The sequence below is a fragment of the Seriola dumerili genome, unplaced genomic scaffold (genome assembly GCF_002260705.1).
Source record: "Seriola dumerili isolate Sdu_G_001 unplaced genomic scaffold, Sdu_1.0 BDQW01000302.1, whole genome shotgun sequence".
In the NCBI taxonomy this organism is placed as follows: domain Eukaryota; kingdom Metazoa; phylum Chordata; class Actinopteri; order Carangiformes; family Carangidae; genus Seriola; species Seriola dumerili.
In genome coordinates this window covers 662288-676841 of record NW_019174557.1, presented here as the reverse complement: position 1 = coordinate 676841, position 14554 = coordinate 662288, and the positions used below count along the sequence as shown (strand labels likewise).

The window sequence follows — 14554 nt, the reverse complement described above, 5'->3', positions numbered from 1 at the left end:
ATAGTATATTAAGGTATTAAAGGTCATAAAAACATCATAGTATGGTAAGACATGAGACCACATAGTATAATAAGGCATAAAAATGCAAAAAAACGACATAGTATAGTATGGCATAAAAATGTCAAAAAACGTCACAGTATAGTATGGCATAAAATGTCCAAAAAACATCATAGTATATTAAGGCATAAAAGGTCATAAAAACATTATAATATGACAAGGAATACAACGACATAGTACAGAAAGGCATAAAATGCCAATAAAAGTCATAGTATAGTATGGCAGAAAAATGTTAAAAAACATCATAGTATAGTATGGCATAATACATCAAATAAAAACATCTTAGTATATTAAGGCATAAAAGGTCATAAAAACATTATAATATGGCAAGGAATACCACTACATAGTATATAAAGGCATAAAAATGCGAAAAAATGTCACAGTTTAGTATGGCATAAAAATTTAAAAAATGTCATAGTATAGTATGGCATAAAACATCAAAAAAACATCATAGTATATTAAGGTATAAAAGGTCATAAAAACATCATAATATGGTAAGACATGAGACCACATAGTATAGTAAGGCATAAAAATGCAAAAAAATGACATAGTATAGTATGGCATAAAAATGTCAAAAAACGTGATAGTATATTAAGGCATAAAAGGTCATAAAAATATTATAATATGGCAAGGAATACAACGACATAGTATATAAAGGCATAAAAATGTCAAAAAATGTCATAGTTTAGTATGGCACAAAACGTCAAAAAAAATTCATAGTATATTAAGGCATAAAAGGTCATAAAAATGTCACACTATGGCAAGGAATACAACAACATAGTATAGTAAGGCATAAAAATGCAAAAAAAGGTCATAGTATAGTATGGCATAAAACATAAAAAAAAACATCTCAGTATATTAAGGCATAAAAGGTCATAAAAACATCATAATATGGCAAGGAATACAACGACATAGTATATAACGGCATAAAAATTTGAAAAATGTTATAGTTTAGAATGGCATAAAAATTTGAAAAATGTCATAGTATAGTATGGCATAAAATGTCAAAAAAACATCATAGTATATTAAGGTATAAAAGGTCATAAAAACATCATAATATGGTAAGACATGAGACCACATAGTATAGTAAGGCATAAAAATGCGAAAAAATGACATAGTATAGTATGGCATAAAAATGTCAAAAAACATCACAGTATAGTATGGCATAAAACGTCCAAAAAACATGATAGTATATTGAGGCATAAAAAGTCTTAAAAACCTCATAGTATGGCAAGGAATATAACGACATAGTATATTAAGGCATAAAAGGTCATAAAAACATCATAATATGTCAAGGAATACAACGTCATAATATATAAAGGCATAAAAATGCCAAAAAACGTCATAGTATAGTGTGGCATAAAAATGTTAAAAAACGTCATAGTGTATTAAGGCATTAAAGGTCTTAAAAACATCAAAGTATGGTAAGACATAAGACAACATAGGTAAGGCATAAAAATGCCAAAAAACGTCATAGTATAGTATGGTATAAAACGTCGAAAAAACATCATAGCATAGACCTTTTGTTATGGCATAAAAGGTCATTCAAACATCATAATATGGCAAGGAATACAACGACATAGTATAGTATGGCATAAAATGTCAAAAAAACATCATTGTATATATTAAGGTATAAAAGGTCTTAAAAACCTCAAAGTATGGTAAGACATAAGACGACATAGTATAGTAAGTCATAAAAATGCCAAAAAACCTCATAGTATAGTATGGCATAAAAATTTGAAAAATTTCATAGTATAGTATGGCATAAAACGTCAAAAAAACATCATAGTATATTAAGGTATAAATGGTCTTAAAAACCTCATAGTATGGTAAGACATAAGAGGACATAGTATAGTATGGCATAAAAATGCCAAAAAATGTCACAGTATAGTATGGCATAAAACGTCCAAAAAAATCATAGTATATATTAACGCATAAAAGGTCATAAAAATGTCATAGTAGAAACCATCATGGTAAATTATGGCATATAAGGTCATAAAAACGTCATAGTATATTAAGGCATAAAAGGTCATAAAATTGTCATAGTATAGTATGGCATAAAAATGTCAAAAAACATCATAGTATAGTTTGGCATAAAAAGTTCAAAAAATGTCATAGTATAGTATGCCATAAATTGTCATAATATAGTATGCCAAAAAACATCATGGTATACTAAGCCATAAAAATGTCAAAAAACGTCAAACAGTCATAGTAAGTATGATAAGGCAGAAAATTCTCAAATCATCGTAAGGCATGAAAATGTCAGTTACAGTTACCAATCAAGCTATTGTGCATGTCATTGGACATGAGAAACCATGCAGTCACAGGGATATCATGCAAACTTCACAAAGAAACGGCTAAGGCTGGGATTTGAACTCGCAACCTTCTCGTTATGAAACATTAGTTCTAACCATTGTACTGTTGTGTCTGTCTTTATATCATCATATATTAAAACATCAGAACATCAAAGTATCGTGAGAAATGAAAGCACTGCAGTGTTTTGAGGAATAAAAATCTTGAAAAAAGTCATAGTATAGTATGGCATAAAATTCTCAAAAAACATGATAGTATAGTATGCCATGAAATTGTCATGGTATAGTATGCCATAAAAATGTCAAAAAACATCAGAGTATAGTTTGCCATAAAATTGTCATAGTATAGTATGCCATAAAAATTTCAAAAAACATCATAATATAGTTTGCCATAAAATTGTCATAGTATAGTATGCCATAAAAATTTCAAAAAAACGTCATAGTTTGGTAAGGCATAAAAATGTCCAGAAAGAGTCATAGTCTATCATACTATGTCATAAAAAGTCACATTATACTAATTCATTGGTTTCACCAATTAACGTAATGCGCATGTTTTTGGATTGTGGGATGAAACCAGAGTACCTGGACAAAACTGAGGCAAGTATATGGAGAACATGCAAACTCCATACAGTATGTCTCCATGCCCGGGACTTGAACCCACAGCTCTAACCATTGTGTCACCATGCAGCCCTTCAAAGAGTCATAGTATACTAAGACATAGAAACATCATAGTATACTAAGGTATAAAAAGTCCTTTTATATTAAGGCATAAAAATGTCATAGTATAGGAAAGCATGAAAATGTAAAAAAAAAAAAAGAAACATCATAATATAGTATGGTATAAAAATGTGATAGTATACGAAGGCATAAAATTGTCCAAAAACATCAAAGTATAGTTTGGCATAAAAATGTCATACTATGGTAAGGCATAAAGATATCAAAAAAACTTTATTGTATAGTTTGGCATAAAAATGTCAAAAAAAAATCATAGTATACTATGTCATAAAAATGTCCAAAAATGTCATAGTATAGTGTGTGTGCGTGTGTGCGTGTGTGTGCGTGTGTGTGCGTGTGTGTGCGTGTGCATGTGTGAGTGACAACATCACAGCTGAAAACACACCCTGTCACGTGTTGAGTTGCTGTGTAGCTTGTCGATGGGATGGGTGCACTGTGCCACTGTTTCATCATTAACAAAGGGAACAGAAAAGACTATCCCCTCTTAGCGTAGTCATAACAGAAACTAGTTCTAATGTAGATCGTAGTCGTTACTAAATTGAATTCACATGAAAAAATAAGATGTCCAAGATGGCAGATTGTGGTTTTCTCTGCCTTTATAAGAAGCTCATTTTAAAACAATGGTGAAAACCAGAATCTTTACAGACATGGGAAGAATTTTTGAAATATCATTTGGTCATAGAAAAGATAATGTCCGAAGATAAAAAATAAAACGAAGCAGTGAGGTTTAGAAGTACATTTATGATGCCCTATAAGACCTATAACAACTCGTGGCAGAGCTGGGAAGGGGGTCGGTTGTGGGATGGGGAACACAGGACAGAGAACTGTGTGTGTGTGTGTGTGTGTGTGTGTGTGTGTGTGTGTGTGTGTATTTATGTTTGTAGAAAGTAGGGGTGGGGATGAGAGGTGTATGTGTGCATGTAAGATGAAAAACTGTGGTACTACTTAAAAATATGAATGTACATGTGTCTCGTGTCTTGTGTTTTATTATTTGTCTATGTGAATGGACTTACTGTATGTTTCATGTTTATCTGACTCCATTCTAAGAAATGTCCGTACTATCTTATCAAGGTATTTGTATTTATCTTGGTTAGAAAGAGATTGTAAGCAAACCTCATGGTTGAGGGCAAGGAATCAAAAGTAAAGAGAGTGATACAAAAAAGAGATGAGTCGTTACAAAATATTTACAGCTGTCAGGTGTAACTGGTGTCTAGCCAAGTGAATTAACTGTGACGCTAATGTGAACTTGTGACATCATGTGAATCTATCTCCCACTGATTTAAAAAGTCATTACATACATATTTCTCAATTTTTTTCACATAAAAATAAAACAGTATACATTTAACAAAGGAGCATTTTCAGAGGATTAACAGGTAAGTTTAATGTATTTTCTGCCCCCCTGACACTAAAATATTTAGAGGCACAGCTTGTGATGATCTGATTGGATAGCACTAAGCAACCAATTTACCAATTTGTGTGTGTGTGTGTGTGTGTGTGTGTGTGTGTGTGTGTGTGTGCGTGTGTGTGTGTGTGTGCGTGTGTGTGCGTGTGCAAGACATTTCCTACAGAGTGAGTGAATGACAGTTAACCATGTGAAAAGTATCTCGTGGTTGTTGTGTCGTGTGCTTCAGCACAGTTTTGCACCCTCGATATTGACGTATTGATAATCTATCTCATGTTCTTTGCACATGGCTCACTGACATGTGACAGTATAGTGGTCAGCACAACAGTGCAAGTTTCATGGACATTGTCTGAGTTGTCCCAGAAAAATGAAAAACTCATTAAAAAAAAAAAATCTACCTGATCTACCTGAAAATGATTAATAATATTAATTATATTGATAAAGTTGATCATATTTTTGAGATACAGGGCATGTTTTTAACTCTGAACACTGAACTCTGAACTGTTTCCTCCTTGTATCATAATTGTTATCTCCCACTGTGCTTTATCTTCAGATAACACTGATAAGAGAACAATAAATATTCTCCTATCATACCTTTGATAACAGGTAAAAATTTTTGCTAATGAAGGAACAAAATAATGAGTCAAGAGGTATCCGTCAGGTGAATTGAAAGAGTAATGTAAATCTTTGGATTAGTTAAAATTTTTAATCTTTTAATTTTTCAAATTGTCATATTGGTATTATGGGAAAAGAATATACAAGTCAGCATTAAACATTAAAAGTTATAAACATTAAGTTAGATGCACATTCATCTAATTTCAAACTACATATTCCTTGAATACAATCATTCATCTCAATTACAAAATTATTTTTACACCTTAAAACGATGTGTTAAGGATCTCAATGTGTCTTTTATACACAATTAAAAAAATACAAAAGATGAAACCTGATAAAACGTTGAAACATGTTGAAACAGATCTTTGTCTGTCACATCAAACCTATGCTCTGCTAGGACAGATTTTGTGCAGATCTAATTGTGACTATATCTACTGTATACTAGTGCACAGAGGCCATGGCACCTTCAGGAGTTTTCACATTTCAACACCAAGAGTATAATATAACCTAACAGCATGTGCTGGCCAATAACAGTCACTTTACTTTGCATTGCTCTATCAATGATTGTCAATATTGTGAGTGTCAGTATTGACTCTGTTCACCATTAGATTCACAAACACTCCTAATTTGTAATTCATCATTTTAGTCCTCTCATTAGAATATAAACATCAATCAGTTTCATCAGTTTTCCATGAAATAATGTATGGATCTTGGTGTAAAAAATTAAACATATCAATGTTGTTGAGATCTATAAGTATGTACAATTTGGTACAGATTCTGATGATAATCTGGATCTGACAGACATGTAGGATTGTTTGGCCTTGGTGGAGGTATGCGCTCTACAGTGAAATTCTAGTTTAACTGATTTTTAGGATAAGTGGCAATTTTCTCTGCCTATTCGAGTTAAAGTTAGAAACTCAAGAATTATAGGATAGGTTTGGTAATATTCTTATAGAGTTATAAATTATAATCTTATATAATTTGTCTCATTGTCCACAAAGCCCATTAAAAGAACCAACAATGAATAGGTCCAACTAACAAGTATTAACTGTGTAACCAAAGCCTGATTCATCCTCTGTGTTATAGACCTCCACTGTTGCATCATCAGCTTGGTAACATGCTCATAGTAACATTACTAACAAGTTGATGTTAAGCAGGTATGTTTACCATGTACACAACTTTTAGTTTTGCAGGTGTTTGGCTATAAACCAAGTATTTGACAATTTTAAAATATGACCTGATGGCGGCACTAGAGGAAAAGTCAGGGGATCACCAACATCATTAAGTTTCTCCTCTGGGGACCATGTATGTCAGCCCAAAATTCAGTGGCAATCCATCAAGTAATTGTTGAGACATTTCAGTCTTAACCAAAGCGGTGGTCTGACTGACCAGTCAACTGGTTTTGGTAAATGTGTATTAATCCGCAGCTTTAAATAGTCCCCAACAAATGCACTATTTCCCTCTGTTTGAGTAATGTTTGCTAAAAACTACAGTGCCCAGCTGCTTTATTCAGTTCAAAATTGTTCAGCCTTGTTTAAAAATGAAAGTGTTTTTTTCATGTGCTGCTTCTAAGATTTACGGTTTCGGCAGGAGCCAGTTGGCTTGAGGCTGAGTAACAGAGTATGCAAAGTAATAAAGTATTGAGAGATTGACTTACACATTGTTGGCTTTGGTCTATCCATGAGATTATCTGATGATAACAAAAATATAAAATATTGCCAGCCATATCCTTTAAAGGCCACACCAGTTAACACCATACAGTGGGAAGCCCAACATTTTCCTGCATGTGGTATTTTCTGACAGTAAGAAATCCCTTCACAGCCATTTCATCTTACACTACAAGATCTATTAAAAGTAATAACATAAATATTGTGGAAATGTTTGTTTTGTCCTGAATGCCTTGAGCAATATGCTTCTTTGCATCATGCACAATCAAACACACATATATATAAAAAATCTCACAGCTGCGTCATTTTCAGAATCTTTAGCTCTATCTTTATCTCATTTTCTACCTCTTTTTCTGCACTCATTGCAGGGTTATCATATACCTCTCTGTGTGGCTTGTTGTTGTTTTCCACACACTCTTTCTCTCTGTGTTCTTGGTCATCAGCAGCAACTTGGCAGCATTTGCAGCAGCAACAGCATTTGGCAGTAATCACACCAACCACTTTGTCCCAGGGAGCCAGTGAGTGAGCCCAGAGAGGGAGGAAATCCCAGGATCGCAGTGCTGCAGGCAAACACCCAGGTTTCCGTTTCTGCAGCACATTGATCACCACGATGATGATCAATATGACGACTAGAGGTCCACCCACACCTACCAATACCTGCCAGCCAGCCAGCGACAGGCTGAAGACTAAGAGTGGTAAAAGGAAGAAGCAGCAGATGATGTAGACAGCAGCAAACCAGCGGTAGGTGGCGGTGATGTTGCCCAGACCTTTAGCCAGCCGGATAGGGATGCGGGTGAAGGGGATTGGATACCACAGAATGATGCCAGAAATGTTGAACAGGAAGTGCACAAGGGCAATCTGGAGCAATCAAGAACAAACTTTATTGGTATGGTTCAGTCATTATTTTTCTTCTCGTAAAATAAAAAATTGGAACACTATTACTGTATATATAAAAATAAATAATTACATAGTATATATGAGTGACTCTTTAGACTATCAGGGAAAACTACATATTTATAAAATATATTAATGAAAATGTTTGGTAATGCTTTATTTTGCAGGTCTATAATTTCCTAATAATTTCCTTGAAAAAGTTTCCTTATGTGATTTGGCATTGATAAAATCAAAGTCAGAGACTGCAAAATGTGTTTGACAATTGACAATGACAATTTCATTCAAAAGTTTCCAAAAATGTGTATTTAATTATGTTTAAGTAGAGCTGTTCTTTCAAATAAACTCCTACTTTTATTATGCATCTCAAATTACATATCTATTTTCAAGAATTTAAAGTTGCAATAAATACCGTCTTCAATTTCACAATTAATGATATCCCCAATGGATTATGATACAATTCAAAAATTATCTATTTAAAATTGGTAATTTCGATTTTTAGTCCTAAACATAAAAGCAAATGTAATAAATATGTTCTATAATAAACGCAAAATTTATCCTGAAGATAAATATATTTAGAATAATATCTACACAACTAGGACAAAACAGGCTTCCTCTACTTTATAGATTTTATATCTCTGACAAATCAAAAATAAATTAACTTAAACTCAAAAAGATAATCTGGTCATTCTACATGTTTCTGTGTGAATTACTGACCTGTAGCGCATTAGCTAGTGTGTCTCCAGGACTAGCCATGGCTGCCAAGATGGCTGTGGTAGTTGTGCCAATGTTTGAACCCAGTGACAATGGATATGCTCTCTCTATGGTGATGACACCAATACCTACTCAAACAAAAGAGACACTGATTAAAGTAGACACACACACCTTTAAACATTTCCACCTCCCCTTTGTCTCATACGTTTCCAATAGATAGATAGATAGATAGATAGATAGATAGAGTAATTTTCAAATGAAAAAAAACAGAAGGAATGAAATGGATGGATGGTGGGATGGAGGAGTGACCTCACCAACAAGTGGAGTGATAGCCGAAGTGAAAACCGAACTGCTCTGCACGATGAAGGTCATTCCAGCTCCGACTATTATGGCAATGTAACCAGTGACCCAACCAAATGGAAATGGGAAATCTGCACACACATACACACAAACAGATACATATATGCAAACATCCACAACACATCCATGTGTTACTAACCAATGCAATTACATCCAATTTATTCCACTGGCTGCTCACCTGTGTTGAGGATCTTCTTGATGACTGCAGCCACCTGTCCCTTCAGCATGGAGTTGAGCAGCTTGACGATGAGGACCAGACAGGAGCAGAGCACCAGCAGAGAGACAGCCAGCAGGATCAGACCCACAAACAGGTCAGGCAGATGTACATCCACAAAGAGGTGTTTACCTGAACACACACGGAAAATAAACACCTGAAATTTCTGCATTAAGTATGACAGATTTTTTATTTTTTTTAACCTGCATCAATTGATTTTTTTTCTGGCCATTTGCTGGGTCAATAAATCTGCAGCCTGTGAAACCAAAACATTGAACTGAAAGACACTAAAAAGCTGCATCAAGGAAAGGATGATCTTCCCATAACTGCACAGTTAGGTGGCTGAGCTTGTTTAAACATTTTTGTCATGTCATGTGATAGTTTTGTAAGTTTTATAAGTTTAGTATATTTATGTTTATCATGATGAGTATATCATACTTTTACCAGACTTGTAGGTCACCCTTTTTTAAATTCAGTGTGGCAAAAAAAACAAAGTAGATGTTAAATTCTGAGAATTGTGGACTTACATTTCTGGACATTATATGTTTTAGAAATGTTCTTCAGTGTGAAGGTGTAGTTGCCATCCACCCAGCAGAGAGACGGAGAGGTGCAGTTCTCTGGACCAGGAACTGTAACGTTCATTAAGGTCTGAAACACAGCGGCAATTTGACTATAAAGACTTGAATTTCAATGTGTTTGGATATTTGGTATGCAGCGAACGTGTTTTGGTCTTACTGCGTTGGTGAAGGTTTGGCACCATTTCTTGACGAGACTCTTATTCCTGGCTTCTGCATCTCCAGTGGCAATCCCACTAAGGACAGATTCATCCAACTAAGTCAAAGGGAAAGAGAAGGAATGTGGAGGTCAACCATGATGAAGATAACAATGTTATAAATTGCATCTTATTGCTCTATATAGCTAAATGACTACTGTCTGATGGATGAAATATGCCTTACAACACAATGTTGTATGATGGTTCGATGATGTAGATGATGTATAGCCTACTGTAATTCCCTCTGGATAATTTCAGCTAAATGTTGACATCCTATGTTAAAGATAAAGTCTCCCAGATATTTGTAATATCAATCACATCTAATGATGTTAAAGGTACCCTGTGGAGTCTTTTTTACATTCAGTGTTTTTCAACAATGTTTCACCTGTGTATCCTTGGTAACTTTTAATGAGCCAACAACAATCATTTTCTTCTGACTTGAGCTGTAATGATAGTTAGCACAAGCAACAATAACATCATCAGAATGACATTTTACCTGTATGATTGACTCTGTGAGGACATCAGTGATCACATTTAACAGGTCTGGGGCCTCCCCGCTCTGGATTTTGAAAGAGTCGATGACGAGCTTAGTGACCTCGTACAAATAACCAGTGGCCACCTCCAGAGGCAGCAGCACCAACACTGACAGCCAGTTGAAGAAGTCGTGCACTGTGGCCCCTGCAAAAGCCCTGGGTGCATTGTGAAAAGGTAGATAAAGGCAAAGTAAAATTACCTTTCTTCTTAATGGAAGCCTAATATTACTGTAAAGCATAACTTTATATTGGAAAAGCAATCTCCAAGTTTACAGGTTTGTAATATTTCAGGTAAACCTGAAGTATTTGTAGTTTTTAGATGAACGGACGGATTTAATTTTGTAGATTAAATAGTGAAAACATAATGGGTTGTAAATTTCCCCCACTTCTTAGGGCTAATGAAACTCATGAAAACCCATGGCCACAAATCTCTAAAAGAGCTGATTACTTAGCTCATTAAAAAGTTGACATTTTGGATATGTTGTAAATGTAAATGAAAATGTGATGAAATTTTATTACTTAAATGTTGACCTCCTGCTCTGGTGCACTTGATGTTGTAAGTTGTTACCAGTGTTATCTAGTTTTGGACTTTTCATGACATTTCTGGGCATGGGTAATTAGTTTTATAACAGGCCAAAGTAATTACCTGATTGCTACAGCAATAAAATTGAATTCATCAGTCATGTATTAGATACAATTGCACTATGTGAATGAGTATGATTTTCCCAGATTAGGTCTGCGCATTGTAGTAATTCACAGTAGAATACATGTTCTTAAGATGTTTTTTGTGAGCTCTCTGAACTGCAGAGGAAAGGTGTAAAAGGAAGCTCCCCATGAAACACAAAATGATTACCTCCGAAAGGTGCTACGGTCACCAGCCTGTGTCATTGCGACAAGCGTGTTGGTGACAGAGGTGCCAATGTTGGTGCCCATGATGATAGGGACAGCCAGCTGGACCGTCAGCACTGCCAAAGGACACAGGTTTCCTTCATCATCCCCCTCCTCCACACCTCCAACATCATTATCATTCATGCATACTATATGTTTTCTGTGCATGGATGTGTATCTTTCTGTGTGTGTGTGTAGTGTGTGTGTAGTGTGAAGCCTCATACTCACATCCAGAGGAGACCATGCTGACAACTATGGAGGAGGAAGTGGACGAGCTCTGCACCAGCAGAGTGACCAGGACACCGATAACCAAACCAGCCAGTGGGTTGGACAAAACTGAGTTGTCCTGAAAGATGTCACCTGCTGTTTTACCTAGATAAGGTGAACATAGGAGCATGTACACTTTCAAAAAGGGCTTTTCACATAGTTTTTTACATAGTTTTTCTTCATGCACAGAGAGAGTGCATGGAGAGTGATTTGATAGAATATAAATCACAGTATACCACTTATCTGTAAATGTCCGGTATGAACAGAACGAATGATTACAGCAGGCAGGGGGACCTGAGTTTTTTGTTTTTTTTAAGACAGACTTGAAAAACTGTGAACCTGCTTTTTATTATTCCCACATGCATTTTTTCTACTGTGACAAGGCAAAATGTCTTGTGTGGCAAAAGGTCTATAGGATTACAACACCCACACATGGGTACAGACAAGTGTTAGTGTATTTACCTCCAACAAGCTGGAAAGCTGAGCTGAGAATATCAAGGGAGCAGATGAAAATGTAGAGGAAACCCAGCAGCAGGACCAACTTCCCCACTGACACCAGCACTCTCAGCACCTTCCCTTTGGTATCCAGAGCTGACAGAGTAAATGAATAGGATTAAAGACAGAATGAAAAAGAAAATAAACATTTTTTTTATTTATCATTATCATTTACAAAGATTTCTTCAGCTTCTCCTGTATGGGCCTTTTTCACGCAGACATTTCCACTTGTCATATCAGGAAAACCACAATATAATTAATGCCTTTAAAAGTGACTGTAGACTGTAGCCCTTCATATCAAAATAGCTGTTTATATAATCATAAATAAATAATATGCTGTCACTCGCAGTAAATTGCAGTGGCTATATATAACTTTTAAAACTGTTGACTTCACTGAACAATAACTTTGCCTCACCTCACGTTATCTTATCTGTTGGTTTAAACTCAGCTGTCTCTCCGGCTACTATGTGGATCACATTCATTATTATTTATGATCTGTGCTTACTAAATAATTACATCAGTATCTCTAATTACACTGTTTTACTGTCCTTCAAATGAGACAATATGTCTTGGTAGTTCAACCAACTACTGTGTCCAAAGTATTCACCACAGTGTTTAAGTTTTTATTTATTTTACTTCACAACATAGAATCATTATTGATTTAATGTGGCTTTTTTGACACTGACATCAACAGAAAAAAGACTCCTCAATGTCAAAATTAAAAAAAATTAAAAAGTGGTTTAAATTGATAATAAATATCAAAATACAAAATACCTGTTTGCATCCAGGTATTCACCTGTTGTAATAGGACACACGTGTGTCACAATTAGTTAAATCACCTGTGTGTAGCCAAGAGGTTTCAGTTGTGTATAAATACAGCTACATCATGAAAGTTCGTGACGACGAAGGAACAACTCAGCAGAAAAGCCCCATTAAATCTACTGTGCTTCATCATTATTAGATAATAAAACACTTTTTATTGGCACTGTAATGAGGAGTCACCCCAGACTTGTTACACTGCGTATCCTGTGAATATCTTAATGTATGTGATGTACAGTGTCCTGTGTGATTGTGTAATAAAATGATATGGTACACTTTATCATATCTACTTTAGACTATATGTAATACATCAGTAAGTGTATGACTTACTGCGTATGCATATCTAATCAGGAATCAGTCCTTTAAAAATACAAGGATAAGACAACACTTGTACTAATAACAATGTTACACAAGTACATAACAAGTTCTCACCTGACCATGGGACCCCAGTGTCCTTCAGCTCTGGCAGGTTCCATGGGTCTACATCCTCCATCTCCTCCTCAATCAAAGCCACAGTGGAATGTGCAGGACTAGCTTTGACTGCTGAGACAGACAAAAAGCCTGAATACATTTACTGTCCTTTTAGTACAGTACATTATACATAACTGCTACCTGATTTTATCAGTAGCCTTCTGTTGGATTTCAAATACCTTTGCTTTTATTTCCATGTTTCTCATCGTGGTCTTCCTTGCTTTTGTTTTGAGGAACCATTTGCTGAAAAAAAGAGAAAAGAAATACAACACTAGGATTTAATTAAAAAATGCTATGTATCTATTGTGGAAATGGTTTATTTCTCAAGTTTTATTTGTCAATATCTAAAGGTTACAGAGGATTGTTTCTAGGAACCGTAAGTAAGTAAAGGATGAGGTGTCAGTGTCTCCAGATAATAGATTTCTCATTTCGTTAAATCTCTAATTAGCTGTTGGCCAATCTTACATATGAATAATTCCCAAAATCACCTTGACAGTCAGTTTGACATCAGGACCAGAAATATCACTCACTCTCACACACACACACACACACACACACACACACACACACACACACACACACACACACACACACACACACACACACACTCCCTCACATGCCACAGTATTGATCTTATCATCACATGGTGGAGCTGCAGTAAAATTCCATTCACACAACAGTATGACACAGAGGGAAAGCTACCAGTTAAATCGATATTAAAAAATATTTTACACTTTACAGTTAGATATGTTTCATTTAAAGTATTAACTAAAGTATTAACTATTGATCAAATTCTCTTAAACATATTAATACTATATCATATTATTATATCATATTATTATCTTCATCTACCTTTTAAGTATAATTTACCAAAGCCCTGTTTTCTATGATTACTTGTATATAAAAATATGTCTATACTAGTTACTACATATCTATATTGGACATGAATTTTCATGAACAGGTAATCAATCGTTTTTCTTTCATCATAACACAATTCTGTGTTAATATTAATAAATTGTCTCTCTACCAGTCTTTCAATGGCTTTGACCAATGTTGTCAAATGAGTTGCTAAGCACACATACAATGTGGTCATAAAAATTAGAAATGGTTCTTGCTTTAAAACCTATATAAATCAATTTCATTAGTAAAAAAAAAAAAAAATACACTGAACTTGAAAACTTAAAAATACTTAATAATAATAATCTTAATGCCAGTGATTATAAGATTTTACATTCTTGATTTCATTCAAACCAAAAAATATCATAAATTGATATTGCAGCATTGTGCAGTGACAGCAGACTGATAGAAGCCATGCTTGTTCTCACCTGTGGCGGGCGTAGTG

At 34.8% G+C, this 14554-nt stretch overlaps 1 protein-coding gene across 1 annotated transcript; it reads right to left on the bottom strand.

Annotated features, from left to right (window-relative positions):
• Window positions 1-7079: 7079 nt before the first annotated feature.
• LOC111231522 (sodium-dependent phosphate transport protein 2B-like) lies at window positions 7080-13452 on the bottom strand. Its single transcript, XM_022758640.1, has 12 exons — window positions 13392-13452; window positions 13174-13284; window positions 11890-12018; window positions 11389-11532; window positions 11126-11237; window positions 10236-10428; window positions 9703-9798; window positions 9495-9615; window positions 8932-9099; window positions 8708-8824; window positions 8397-8521; window positions 7080-7646 (listed from the first exon to the last, which is right to left on the bottom strand). The coding sequence occupies exons 1-12, from the start codon at window positions 13450-13452 to the stop codon at window positions 7080-7082; spliced, it is 1944 nt and encodes a 647-aa protein (XP_022614361.1).
• Window positions 13453-14554: the final 1102 nt, after the last annotated feature.